The following is a 14,411-nucleotide window of genomic DNA, read 5'->3' on the forward strand; positions in this document are numbered from 1 at the left end:
ACCCCGAGGATTTAGTGTTGCAACACTACAGTGTTTTCCCTGTATTCTCATTTCCTCTTCCCTCTTCATATGGCTTCTCACCCCAGCCATCACCTCTCCCAAAGTGCAGACTGGTATGATGGCAGTCTTACCAACATTTTAGAACCGATTTAAAAAGAGGTAATCACAGGAACCGGCGTTGCTTCAGTATCCTGACGTGATTTCCTTCTTGTTAACGGTTGCCAGACGGTAGATGAAGGCGTGCTCTGATTTTGGCAAGACATTTTTCAACAATGAAAAAAATCAGTATTTTTTATGTGGGCCATAGTTAGAACACACAAGAAGCGTGAATACGCAAGAAGCGTGAGCTATTAGTGCATCTACAGGAGTGCACATTAATATACACCAGATAAAGGTCACTATGGCATAGCACAGCATTCTGTGCTGTGTAATATTTTTATAAATCATATGGTTAAGGATCCTGATGCCTATCCAATTTATAGACAATATGAAACTAGAAGGCATTCTGAATGTCTTAAGAGAGATATCCAGGATCCAAAAAGATCTCAACTGGTTAAACAAGAGTCCAAATGTGACAACTTGTAAATACACCTCCAAAAACCAACTGGCTGCGTTCAAACTGGAGGATGTATGATCTAATAAGTGTTTAAAGGTTCAAACAAAAAATAAAGACCTAGAAGATCCTATTGATCACAAGGTAAATTGATACAATAAGGCTGCCAAGTTTGGTGTCTAAAGGAAAGTGATAGTCTGCCACTTTGCATTTCAGTTGTTTGGTCTGGGTGCAATTTTTAAATGGACATGTGCAAATTGTTCACTCAACTAGAGAGAACTGAAACATTCAAAATCCTTTATTTTGAGGAACAATTGTAAGATCTCTGAATGTTTACCATGAAGATTGGGATAGCCACAGCAGTCTTTAACTATTTGAGGGACTGTGAGAAAAGGACGAATTGATCTTTTTTCATCACCCTGGAAAGCAAAGCAAGAACCAATGGGCTCGAGTTACAAGAAGTTAGATTTTGTCACTAGAAAAAAATGTATAGGAGAAAACAAAGTGTTAAAGGAGAAGCTGCACTTCATTTGTCTGGAATGTTGTCAAAGGGAAATCATGTATTAGGGGTCAGACTAGATGACCTCTAAGTCTTTCCAACTGAGGTTTTATTAATTTAGATACCAGGCACCAAGCATCCTATAATCTCTTGTTTTTTTAAGTTGCCAATTATGTGTAAGGAAGAACACAGGACAAAGGGGGATGAAACATACATTGTGTTCATACAAAAATGGAAGTGAATACCTCATATAAAAGTAAAAAATGGTGTGTTTTTCTATTTTTGTGAAAATGGATTTCTTTTTCTAATCTTTTAAAATATGCAGGCAGAATTGTTTACTGCTTCCCGGTAAATTAATAAATTGAAGCGGAAGTTCAAAAATTAACAGCCACAATAGTTTATTTACAATTGAACTCTTTATAAGATATTTACAAGACAACCAATTTTACACATCAGAAATGGTATCAAAAGTATGAATTACAACACAGACAACAATATGAAATGGGCATAAACAAAGCTGAAGTAGACAGACAAGCAATTTCTTTTTAATTTATTAACACTAGCTTAAACTTTGTTAAAAAAAAAAAAAAAAGAAGAGAAACAAAAGAACTATGTTTTAGGAGAATTGCAGGGCCTTCAGCTGAAGATTGAATTTCACAGTGTTGTATCCCATGTAGGGAAAAAATAAGACTAATTTTCCCCCCACACTCTAACACACTGTGATTTCGCTCTTGGAACTTTGCTAATCTACTCTCCAACCTCCTCCAAAACTTCAGTATATCCAAAACAAAGGAGAATTGATCTAGAAGAGGGGACAATAAAATAGAGGTTCTAGGTAGAGGGAAAACCAAAGAAATAGAATCCACTTAAATCTGGCCAGATAGCACCTCATGGATTCCTCTTAGTCTAACTCATGTTCAGAATCTGGGGAGTCCCCTGGGTAGGCACAAACATAAAGGTTAAATTTGCTAACCCATATCCAAATTAGGAATCCAACAAATGCTGAAAATCAAGCAGAAACTGAGAGGAATCAAGGAATAAAATAAACAGACACTGATTGGTCTTTTTTCTTTTGGGGCACATTATAAAGGAACATAACATAGGTCGGAGTAGGAAAGCCAAACAGCTTGCCATATTAAAATGATGGAGAACAAAGAAAACCTGGCCCAGTTTTTCTAGAAATCTCCTTCCTCTCCTTAAGGTGTGAGATGAGAGCCCCTAGTGGAATAAGTCCTATTTCTCTCTACGTTCTTGCTGCCGTGAAGTTCACAGCAGGTTCCCTTGTGGAGAGCCCACTCTCTCCTAAGCAGATGGAGTTACAAATGAAAAACCATGGCCACACATACACAGATAAGGAGAAATAAGAGCAGCGAGATCATCCAAGAATACTACATGTGCTGCCGGAGTAACTCCTTTAAAAGTCAAACTCAGGGAGCACAGATCAACATCTCACAAAAAGCTTTAGCAGTGGGAGGCCCCTGAGGAACTTTTCTTTTCTTCCCACAATGGTATCCCATTCTCTCACGCTCCACTGATGGGCCGGCCACACACCCTACATACCTTGGCTTCTCCTCTAAAAGTGCTAATAATCTGGGGACATATTCTCTTCAAGGATAAAAGCCCCTACCTTCTAGGAGATTAGACCCCTACTTGTTTTCACACAATAGTCCTGAAGACTAAAGAAAGGCAATTCCTATATATTTAAGACCAGAGGTCTTGGCTCTATTTTCCTTCCAGATAGTTACAGGGATTTTACACTGAGACCAAAGTGGCCTGGAGTGCTGTCCTGAAAACTTTTTTTTAAGGGGGGGGGGGGGCGGGGGGGACCAAGATGGTACACATACAAATCTATTTTTACAAAGTGAATGGAGAAGCTCATTAGGTACATCTGTTTGTTTCAAGATGTAGACATTTGCCAGCCAAAGGAAACACATATTTCCACATATACCCCCACCCTCCCAAAACCTCTATCCCACCACCATGAGCTCAGCTAAAAGGATAAAACCCAACTAAGGAATACTCGAGAAGTGATGTGACACAAGGACATCTACACAGGTTCTGGCAAGCCACCCCCAAATGCCAGCTGCTTTTGTTTAGAGCCATAACTGGTCCCAAACTAACCATCCTCATGCTCTTTTCCAGGGATTTTATTTTTTGAGGGGTGGAGGAGGAAATTCAGTTACCCATTAACTAAGAAAATGATCATAGCCAAACATGCCTTCCCACATGGCTATATCACAGAATAGTTTTAACAGAGCAACTGTTTTCAGATATTTATCTACCAACTCTTCAATCTCTTTTCTACCCTGTGAAGATGACTTGTTTCATCACATCACTTGTTATTCCTCATATGGTCCTTAAGCTCATGGTGAGGCTTATTTTGTTCTGTTTTAGGGTAAAAACCACTATACTGAAACTATAAGGAAGGGTATACCAGGGCCAGAAGAGTGCCATGCAGGCACAGCTCTAAAGGCAGGGGTTGCTTCATCTTACACAAGTCTAATGAAGAGAGCCCTTTTACCCCTTTAACATAGGCAAATGTAGAGAAGCAGACCCCTGAAACGTCCGAATCTGCCATTCTATAGATTTACCTTGAGAGCTCATTTCCCCAAAAAGGGAAAAGAAATCCCAGTCACCCTCCATAATTCACAATTAGCCCAATGAAAGAGTTTTTGTGAAATCACAGTGATGAAAACAAAACGGAGATCAGGGGAGTATGGAAGGGCATTATCAGCGAATGGTAACATACATGAGGACAGAGGTCACATATACAGGTCTCTGCCACTCTCTGGGAATGGCATGCTACAACTATCTGAAGACAGAAGGTTCTTGCCAGCACAGCTATTTCCTACATGTCCGATGAGGTGTTTGCTTCTTCTGGATCTCTAACCTGCATCGGCTACGCTCATCCAACCAGGGCAGCTCAAAATTCCTGGTAAAAAAGGATAAGGAAATCAACTTGCAAGACTAGAGGAAATTTAGTATTGACATGAGAATAACTCAAAAAAAGACATTATGCCCTTCACACTCCTAGCCCTGACTTCCAAGCCCCAAGTTTGGAGTTCCCTTCCTACCTCAAAGCCAGAACAACAGTGTGCTATTAAAGTGACTGAATAATCTATTTCTAACTCAAAAAGCAATCCTCCTAATTCCTGGCTTAGAATCTTATCACTGCAAAAGCTAATTGCCCAGGCAGCCTCACTTCTGTCAAAGAGCCATGGCTGTCCCTAAGCCAGTGATGCCACCTTACGTGTGGGCTTTCACGAAGTCTGAAAGGGAGGGGAAGTGCAAACTGCCTGAGAGGAGGGGGAAAAAGACTTTATACTTACTGTGGAGTTAGTTTTGGTAATGGTCGTCCAAATGCTACAACAGGCAAGAAGGGGGTAATCATCAAACTTTCAACTATGGAAGAAAGCCAAATGGGACCTTGTTAGTGACACAGATGGGAAATGTCTAGCAACTGTACCTGCTCCAAAATACTGCATATTCATTCAGAGCAAGTTGTATCCTGGAGACTTGCACCCTTTTTCTTCTCTGAAAAACCTATTCTTTTAGACAAACAAAACTTACCATCATCTGGCTCAGGGAAAAATGAGGTAACCTCAGGCTCAGATTCCTGAATTCCTTTCTTTTTATACATTCTGAGCTGCAGTCGCTGTAAAATTCTTTGTTCCCTGATCCTCTGAATATCCCATCTGGGAAAAACCAGAAAACAAAACAAACAAACCCAACATTACTGAAAACCTGCTCTATAAAGCAACTCACACAATCCAGATGTTAGGGAGATCTTTGCTGAGTCTTCTAGATGGGGTGGGGTGGTGGGGGAGGTGGGGTTGAGAGGTAGTAGGGGTAAAGACAGAACTGCCTGCTTGGTTAGGGAAGAGCTGTTTAGGTCTAGCAATCTAAATCATGTATGTGTTGGTGTTTCCCAAGAAGAAAAAGAGGTCAAACATTTTACCTGTAACAACAAACACAGATACTCAACCAATTGGGAAGCCAGTAATTTAAAAGTATGAAGAGCTCCAAGGCTCTCCTCAGCACAGATGAGAGAGGTCAGGGTCCTACCGGGCTCAGTCGTTCCCAGAATTAACATCTCTAGCCTCACCTTTTCCTTCTCTTCTCATCCAGCTCCAGTTTTGCATGCCGCTTTGAAAACACACTGTCATCCAGGTTCTGTGTAAAGAATAGCAAGTTTATAAGCTGTTTATCACTGTGTGACATGCATACACTCATTTCCAGCTTCCAGGAATGTAAAATCTTTCACCTTCGGGTCCCACCTGAGTCTGTGAGCTCTATGGATATCATGGGAATCTCCTGGTAATAAAACCAACAAAACACACACTCCTTTCCCCACCTCTACCCTTGCAGAATCTCCGTATTTCAAAATCATTGATATAACTTTCCAAGGTGAAAGTCACATCAAACTGAAACAAACCCCTGACAACCCTTGAGACTGCTATAAACCCTCCCCACCTCCATACTTTGTTAAGAGTCTGAGTTTAAAGTAAATATCAAACTTTTAAAAGTCAAATGAGCTTGGAATAGGTAATTCTGCTGCTGAGTAGTACATGCTAACTTTTCTACTTAACATGAAGTCTACCTTTGTTTTGAACATTCCCCAGCTATTTTTGAATAAATCATTTAGCCACTCTGGACCTCAGTTTTCTCATTTATACAATAAAGGAGTTGGATTACATCATCTCTCAAGTTCCCCTCTGGCTTTAAAGCTCTATTTAACCCATCTATAGGTTACAATGACATATTCCAGTTACACCCCCATTTCTATCTATCTCTCACTCCCTTCCACTGACAGGTCTTGGGTACCTACCTCCAAAATGTCTGAAGGATTTGGGTCCCTTAGAGGCTCTACTGAGTGGTCCCTCCAAGAAGGAACTGGAAAGAAAAAAAAAAAAGAAAAAGAAAGGGAGGAGGGGTGGAACCACCCTTAAATCCAAGGTCACACAACCTACTATTCACTAGGACAAGAGGTCTCTCCCCAGATAAGACAAAGTTACCAAGTGATAGGAATCCATTCTATGGCCTCACCTGAAGCCATATTCAGTGTCCTTGCTATGATATTAAAAGAACCTAAAATGCCATTGCCGTCTGCCAAACACAGGATCACAAAAAACCCTAAACCGATACCTGACAATTCATATAATGGATGCTATTGCAGTTCCTGAAAAACAACTGAAATTTGTAGTCATTTTGAAGTCTATAGTGTAATCATATGCCAAGGAATCTCACTCTCCCACATCCAGCTGATGGGGAAATGCAGCTCCCAACCATCCACCATCCCACCAACCGCCACCCCAGGCCCAGCCAGCACAGTAGCTCCTATTCTACTCACCAGCCAAGACTGAAGTTTCTCCTGCAACACTTGATGGCATCAGACACCCTAAATAATGCAGGAAAGAAGAATCATCTCAGTGTAAAAAGAAAAAAAGCCCACACCCAAAATGGAGGAAAGGATCATCACTGAAGTTCTCACTAGGAAGCCATTTTGGTTTTTTGAGTTGTTCTTTTGAGAATTTCTCTCTGGGGAAGGGGAAGAGGGAACAACAGACAAAAGAAAAGAAAATAAGCCCACCACTTTTTTTTTTACACTGAGACGACTTCTTTTCTTCATTATTTAGGGTGGTTTCCCTGCAACAGTTGATGGCCAAGGATATCAAACCTTAAACTCAGAACATGGCAGGTGAGTAAAAGTTGACCCTATTTTTCAAATAAAAGATCAGTGTTCTCAAAACTTACATATGTAGTCTTCTTAAACAGCTCCCTCCTCCCTCCAAACAAACTACCTTGCTGGTCCAGCCTGAACAACATGCACAAAGACTTTGGCTTCCTCAGAACAAGCCATTGAGACTTCCTCTTGAGATAGGGGGCGTCAAGAATAAGGATTCACACGTTTATTCACAACTCAGGCTCCTCAAAGGGCGGGGATCCCGCAATCATACTCCTTCTGTACTCCTAGACCCACAATCTCAGAGGTGTTTGGAATTTTCTGTACTAGAGCAGAGAGGGTTTTCAAAAACAGCCAGTCACACAGAACAGCTCCGGACCAAGCCATTTCCCAATCCCGGATGGGAAATTGCTTCACAGTTTCTCTTAAGTTATCACACAGCATTGCCATGGCAGCAAGAAGGTTAACCATTAAGGATGAACCTGTTCAACTGACTGAACCAACAAAAAACCTGAACCTAGATCAGGGTCCTGGTCTATCTCATGTACTCAAGTGTGAGGCCTAATGAATTTTAGATAATTAAGAAAACGAATCTATCTTCCCCACTTAATTTTGTCACAGAACAGCCAAACAAAGCCTGGAGAATGCTCTTGTCTCATTGGAATGGATTCCCATCCCCATCCCCGCTAGGGAAAGACACAGTAGTAGAAACTCAGGGCTGCGGGTCTATCCAAGAAGGCTTCCCCACCATCACCCCAGAGCACCCGCAGTGACTGTCACAGACTAACATGACACGATTGAAGGCACATTCCAGTTACTGGTTGATGTAGGAGATAGGGGAGCATCTCTGTGTGGAAGCCATGAAGAAAAAAAGGGAATGAAGACCAAGGTCCCATACCCCACACCCATCCCAAGCAGCTCAGATATCCCAAGATAGTCCTTATTGTTTGAAAAATAGTTTGTAGACCATTTTATTTAAATATATGAACAACCAATGGGCTACTGCAATCCAAGTAAACTCTTCACATTTAGAACCTTTGTGAAGTATAGTAAGATAAAGTAAGACTGTTGGTCTTTGGCAGATTCCTCCTGCCCCCCAGACCGGGACATAGAGATACAGATAAATGTTTTATATAGTTTAAGAGCGGAGGCCCAGGTGAAATTCCCCACCCCAAGCTGGCTCCCCAACCCAAAAATTACCATTGGCCCCTGAGAACACCCAAAGACCACCCTCCCAGGTTTCACACAATATCAATTGCAGGAACAGTCGTGCATGGCAAAGTATAAGTTCTATGCATTTCACAGCACAGAAAACCCTTCTTTCAGAGGGCATGCAAGTTGCCGGAGATTACACCCCCAAGTCTGGTGCTCTTGTGATGAGCAACTTACTGGCAAACACATCTCCCAGTGTTGTAAGCAGGCAAATACATTGAGCACATTTTGCTGTAATTCCATCTATTTGCAATGCCTGCATAGTGTCTGTCTCTGGCTGTTAACTTACTCATTCTTGACAGAACTCTGCTTTATTGATTGCACTTTTTAAAAAATGCCAAAGGCATTTTCACACTTGTTAGCTTGACCGCCACCACTAGGGTATAAGAGCAAGTGTTCTCTATGCCTTACTTGCTACAGTCTCCTCCTTCTTTGGAGAGGATTCCCGTAATGGTAACGGTGATGGGGGAGGCTGGTGCCAACGACACAAATACATTTCTGTGGTGGAAAGGTACGGCAAATCTTCTATCTCACTTGAGAAGGCTTTCTCCTTGGGATGGGTGCTGGGTCCCTTCTGGGGAGTCGAGAGTCTTGGTGGGGTGTCCACTGAAGACCGGGGCTTTTCTGGAGTTTCTTGGCTCCTCAATTCACGTTTACAAACAGTTTCAGATAAGGAACCACAGGGTTCCTCTTTAACGGGAGAGTGCTTAGGAGTTTTTGTTTTGACTTTTGAAAATTCAGGAGCCAGCTTTTTAACAGGAATCTTTCTTTCTGTACTTCCAAATGGGGATTTCCTATTAGATAGGGAAGAAAACATTACAAAATTTATTGACTCTTGAATGAAATCTGATTTGATTACATTTGGGGGCAAGAGAATTAAGCTTGCTCCAAAATGACCAGTATTCAGGTATGTAAATGTCTGGGTTCATTTGGCCATCATGAGGAGGAACAGCTTCATGCTTAACAGTATATATAACAGGCCCTTAGTAAATGTTTGTTGAACAAGTGAGTTTCCATGATTAAGAACCTCTACTGGGATCCTACTCCTACTAAATCTAATAAGGTTCCTATTTTATTCAAGATCCTTTCAGCTAACATTAGATGCCTCTACCCTGAGTCCTATTTCAGTCCTGTCAACCAGGGACCAGTCTCTTATTCCCCTGCTACACACCCTCAATCCTATACCATGTTAATTATAATCTCTATTTCTTTTTTTCTTGTATCTTCTGGCTTTTTCCCACCAATCTACACACACACACACTTCTAGAATGCCATCTCTTCTCCTTTTTACCATATTTTGTTCCAAGATCCCTCTTCTCCTTAAAGTTTCACTATTCTAACTCACAATAATTTTTAACACCTCTGAATTTTACAAAACTTAGTATCACTATAATCTATCAGCATATTTTATTGCAGTTGAATCCTGCAAAGTTTTCAAAATGTATGTCATCTTTACAGCTAGACTAATCACTTTGAGTCCAAGGATGGTTAGATCTTACATTTTAATGTGAAACTGTCTAATGCAATGAAAGAATTTAACACTTCTTAACTTGAAGTGAAGGGCTATAGTTCTCTTTAAGAAACTCAGCTGTCACATTTGTGGCCCATTCTCTTTATGATGTACTCTGCATTCTGTAATTACTACTGTGACCAATATGTTCCTAACAGACTTTTATACACTGTGTAAGAATGTTTCAAGATAGTTTCTCAGCACAGAAGACCTCATGATTAATATAGTTGTATTAAAACTAATTCGTAACAGGAATCTTTCCTTCTATACTTCCAAATGGGGGCTTCCTATTAGGGAAGAAAACATAAAATTTCATAATTCATAAATCCTAATCCCTTACTCTCAGTCACTGGAAACAAGTGTCCTCCTGTCTAGACAGTGTAACAAAGTTATCAGCACACCTTTTGTGTCCCTTTCCACTCCGCCCACAGGAGAAAGGCTTGGGAGGCAGAGTCTGGGATGTCTCGGAAAGCTCCGGCTGGCACTCCAGTTTAATTTTCTCAGATAGCTCCGTTTCCTCTCTCTCTTCAGTTTCATAGCCCTGAAACAGCTTGTGCCTTTCTTTCTCGTTATCCTTCTTTACCAGCTGCATCCGCCTTTCCATACGTTCAATCCGAGCAAGAAGCTAAAAGAGAGAGTGGCAAAATGCAGGCTTAAAAAACAAAAAAATTCAACGCAGGTACTTAGCCCCATTTTGGAATCAATATGGTCTTCTGCCTTTTTCCATGAACTATAGCAATTCAACTTATCTTAATAGGCAGACATTAATCTGACTAGATTTCCTTAAACACAATAGACAAGACAAGGTACACCATTTAATTGTAGGGGCTAACCGTTATAGTTGGGGAAGGGCATGGGGGAATTTGTAGTTCATTCTTCTGAAAGAAAATCCTCTTCACTGGGATGCCACATGTTTTTAAAATGGCATGGTCTCTGCTACTGCTAACCTTGTGGCTCCAAGTCAGTTTGGGAGTTTCCAGAATTAACCTTAATGCTCTTTGAGGAGGCACTAAGGTTCTCCAAACACTATCCCCTCTACTTTCACTCCAAAACGCTATACACAAGGGCAAAGTCCAGACAGTACATTGAGAAGGAATTAAAATCTCACACAATCACAGAGCCACTAGGGATTCCAGTGTTATATGAAAGGAGGAGGGGGGAGGTGCCACCTAAACAGTGAACACTCAATTTGGAATAATTATAAGAACCAGTACCCATAAATCCCATCGATCATCAAATATGCATATTGCTTTACATTCGAGATAACAGAAAAAAAACCTATTTAGCTAAGTATTAAAAACAAAATCTTCTAACTCTATTTAAAGGGCGGACCACATAATCAAACAGAAAATGGAAGTCTGTATCATTGAAAACTTCACATTAAAATGTTCCAAAAAGAGGTGCCAACTGTGCTACTTATCTCCTATAAGCAGAATTTTATTTGAGTTAGACAGTGATATTAATGTTGATTTCACTACATCCATTTAGCTGCATAGATTTCATGAGAGGCCAAACAGCAACTGGAATAAGAGAAACAAGCTTAGGCAATGCTAAGTCTGCAATACACAACAGAAGCAGTGAATGCCAAGTTCAGACTGACACGCTATCCTTAACTCACCCCACTTTTCCTGCCTAGGAAAGTCTGCAAAGGGGCCATTACCTCAGGAACTGAGCAGAAATCTCCACAATCAGCAGAGAGCCCCCCTGTCAGCCATACTCTGTTTCCAGTTTTGAGTCACAGCCTTAACATTACTTAACCACGGTTTGTGGGTGACATTTCCTTGATTTCTTCTCCTTCACTGGTCCTTCTCTTCCCTCCTCCCCCCTCCCAAGTAAGGATATGATGTGTTGTTATTACAGTACCATCACACCCCTAGACTGCAGTACAGTAGCTGAGCAGTGCCACCTCCATGTTGAGTAACTTCCACAAATCAACACCATGAGATATTTTAATGAGACCTGCCCCAGCTCCCATTCCACCTTGCAGAATGCATTCTCCGGTAGCGGCTGCCTGAAGAGATTCATTTGGAAAGCAAACGAAATGAATAGCCCTCCGTTCCCTTGCTCAGCCCTTGGTGCACACAAATGCCAGAGAGAGAGAGAGAGAGAAAGGGAGGGAGAGGGAGAGAGACTGCTGCAGCCAGAACACAACAATTGTAGAAACCATGTTTATTTTTAGGCAGCTGTAAGGTATGCTAGCACGGTATTACCCCACCACCACAGCTTTCCTGATAAATGAAGGAATATGTTTTAACGTGAAAGGTGCCTTTAACTACTGCTGCAGTAAAAACAAGCCTACACAGTCATGCTCCTGAGAAGTACAAAGAAGTAATAAATGACTTCCCCACTACCTTAAGATTCTAAAATAGTGGGGGGAAATTCTGGTCTACTTAATACACTTAATAAGCTTAATTTCCACTGATGCCTTAAAAATCTTCCAGCCTCTAAACACCATGCTTATACAAGGAACTGGTCAGTAGGTCATGTTTATAACTCAGATTCCTATTAAAAACTGTCTGAAATCAAAGGCAATGATTCTCTTAATGTCAGTTTTAAAAGCTAAAACAGGATTCCACTGTGAATCACCTCTACGTATCTGCCAGTTAAAAGGCCTACTACTGTAAAGATGCTACAGTAGTGCTTAGAGCAACAGCTGCTATGTGCCTCTCCTCCAAAACGCACTTCTAACGCAGAGCTCTTTAACTTAACCCCTTCCATAAGCCACCACATATGCAGCCCACCTTTTCATTTTCAACCTCTCACAAATCAGGTCTTTTCCCACTCGAAACGTCTTTCCCACAAGTCTGGGGCTGTCATTTTAAATTAACCCTTTGGCACCTGAAACGTCCCCTCCCCCTCCCACTAGGAGGTTGCCCTTTAACCTTTCCCTCCAACTCAATGTGTCTGTGAGCCTGGCTCCCAAGGACCCGGCACCTAAGACGACTCCTTTGCTGGTGGCCAACCTCCAAGACCCTAACCCAGGGATACCTTAACCTACAGCACCCCTTCCCCCGAGCATGCGCACAACTCGCTCCTCGTCCCGAACGCAGATTAACCCCTCCCGTACCGTGTCTCTCTCAGACTTCAGCTCCTCGATCTCCTTCTCCTTGGCCTGCAGCTGCTGCTGCTGCTGTTCGATGAGGTCCAATTGCAGCAGAAGGATCTGTTTGAGGCAGGCGGCCTGACTGGAGGCTCCCGAGCCGCCGCCACCCCCGAGAGGGCTCTTCCTCATACTCTTCCATCGGCCCTCGCTGGCCGCCAGTGTCCCAGCGGTGGCGGTGGGTGCAAGGGGTGGCGGCCCGGGCAGAGGTAGTGGTGGGGGTCCCGCCGGGTCTGAGGCGGTGGCAGCTGGGGGAGCCGCCCCACCCTTGTCCCCAGCCCAGGGCGTAGGCTCTTTGGCCGCCGCCACGAGAGAGCCCGTCTGAATGGGCAGCACCGCCTGATACTTGGGTCGGGGACTGCAACCGGCTCCGGCTGCCGCTGGCTCCCCCCCAATGCCAGCTTGTTTGGTGGCCGGGGGCGGACAGGGCAAGGGCACCGAGCCGCCCCAGCTCTCTTCCTGCTGCCCCGGGGCCGCCCCGGCCGGCAGTAACAAGCCCCGGCCCTTGCCGCCACAGCCGGCCGGGGAGGGCGCCGGGCTCCCGCCCTGGGAGGAGGCCAGCGGGGGCCCCGGCTCCTTGAGCTTACGGTGCCGGGGGAGGAAGTGGGCTTCGGCCGCCCCGGGCTCGTCCTCGGGCCCGCCCAGCGCCGCAGCCCGCTCGTAGTCCAGTCGCTGCTCAGGGTTGCCGCCGGCAGGGGCCGCGGCCGCCTTGAACACTGCGGATCTCATGGTCATAGTGGTCCGGAGCAGCGCCGGGGACCGAGACGGAGGAGGGGGTGGGGAAGGGGCGAGGTGCGGGGGGTCTAGGACGGAGGAGGGGGAGGGGAGTTTGGCGGGCTCGCCTCAGCAGCGCGGCAGCAGGCTTCGGCTAGCGCGGCTCCTCCGGGGCCCGGGCGCCATCCCGCCGGCGTGCGGAGAAGTAGAGGCCGCGGCTGAGGCCCGCCGCCGGCCCATGGGGGCCTCGCCGCCGCCTCTGCTGCCGCCGCCGCCGCCTTCGCCTCAGAGGCAGGAGCTCGCACCCAGCCGCCCCCGAGCTCATCCCCGGAGCTCGCTTCGGCCCCCCCTGGCCCGGCCGGGCCCGCCTCGTCTCCCCACCCCACACCCCCCCTTCCCCGCCCCGGCCCCCCGCCCCGGAGCTCGCCTCAGCCGCCCCGAGCCTCCATTTTCCCCCCCCTCCTCCTCAGGAGGGGGTGGGAGGGATGGGTCCGCCCAAAGCCCTCCTACTCCGGGAGGGGGTCTGTCGCCTCCTGCAGGGGTCTCCGGGCTCGGGGTCCCCCTCCCCCACAGTCACCCCTGGCGCCTCAGCGTTTCCCTTTAAAAAAACGAAGCCGCTCGGAGCCACCACCGCCGCAGCCGCCGCCGACCGGAGGGCGCATGCGCGGGGAGGGAAGCGGGCGGGAGCGAACCGGGAGCCGAGAGGAGGGAGGCGGATCGCGCTATTGTGGAAGGGGCCGCCGCTGCCTCGAGGAGGGCGGGGAGGGGGCCGCGGGGGCCCCGGGCGCGGGGGGCCGGCGAGGGGAGGCCGGGGATGAGGGGTGAGGACCGAGGAGCCCGCGGAGCGGCGGGGTGAAGGTGGGCTGCCGGGGGAGGGGCGATCCGGGGGAGGGTCAGGAGGAGGGAAGAAAGGGCGAGGGCGGCGACGGGTAGAAGGGGAATGCGGAGGCGCCCCGGGAGAGCTGAGCGCGAGAGAATGGAGTTGAGGGGAAGGAAAGGGGGTTTCGGCAGGCAGATGCGCCGTCTGTGGAAGTGTCCCGGGCGCTCCACGTTCCCGGCCTGCGCTGGGCGGCCTCTTCCTTAGGCACCTTGGCAACTGGCTTGGCCCTCGCCAGAGGGGACCCGCGGCCCCCGCGGCCC

At 45.7% G+C, this 14,411-nt stretch overlaps 1 protein-coding gene across 2 annotated transcripts; it reads right to left on the reverse strand.

Annotated features, from left to right (window-relative positions):
- Positions 1–1,425: 1,425 nt before the first annotated feature.
- On the reverse strand, positions 1,426–13,940 carry MSL1 (MSL complex subunit 1). Of its 2 annotated transcripts, XM_010960452.3 has the most exons (9): positions 12,525–13,940; positions 9,859–10,082; positions 8,359–8,741; positions 6,403–6,450; positions 5,881–5,945; positions 5,158–5,225; positions 4,623–4,747; positions 4,382–4,454; positions 1,426–3,984 (listed from the first exon to the last, which is right to left on the reverse strand). In XM_010960452.3, exons 1-9 carry the CDS (start codon positions 13,290–13,292, stop codon positions 3,894–3,896), a joined length of 1,845 nt encoding a protein of 614 aa, XP_010958754.2. In that variant the 5' UTR covers positions 13,293–13,940; the 3' UTR covers positions 1,426–3,893. The 2 variants fall into 2 exon arrangements, with proteins under 2 accessions (XP_010958754.2, XP_045376681.2); XM_045520725.2 differs by lacking the exon at positions 6,403–6,450.
- Positions 13,941–14,411: the final 471 nt, after the last annotated feature.

Source organism: Camelus bactrianus, chromosome 16 (assembly GCF_048773025.1).
Source record: "Camelus bactrianus isolate YW-2024 breed Bactrian camel chromosome 16, ASM4877302v1, whole genome shotgun sequence".
Lineage (NCBI taxonomy): Eukaryota > Metazoa > Chordata > Mammalia > Artiodactyla > Camelidae > Camelus > Camelus bactrianus.

Excerpts from the sequence above, each read along its gene's own strand:
- MSL1 (XM_010960452.3), bottom strand. The coding sequence starts at position 13,292 with ATGACCATGAGATCCGCAGTGTTCAAGGCGGCCGCGGCCCCTGCCGGC. Across the intron at positions 6,451-8,358 it reads GAAGGAGGAGACTGTAGCAA|GGTGTCTGATGCCATCAAGT; the intron begins GTAAGGCATAGA and ends TGCATTATTTAG. Across the intron at positions 5,226-5,880 it reads ATCCTTCAGACATTTTGGAG|AACCTGGATGACAGTGTGTT; the intron begins GTAGGTACCCAA and ends TTCTTTACACAG.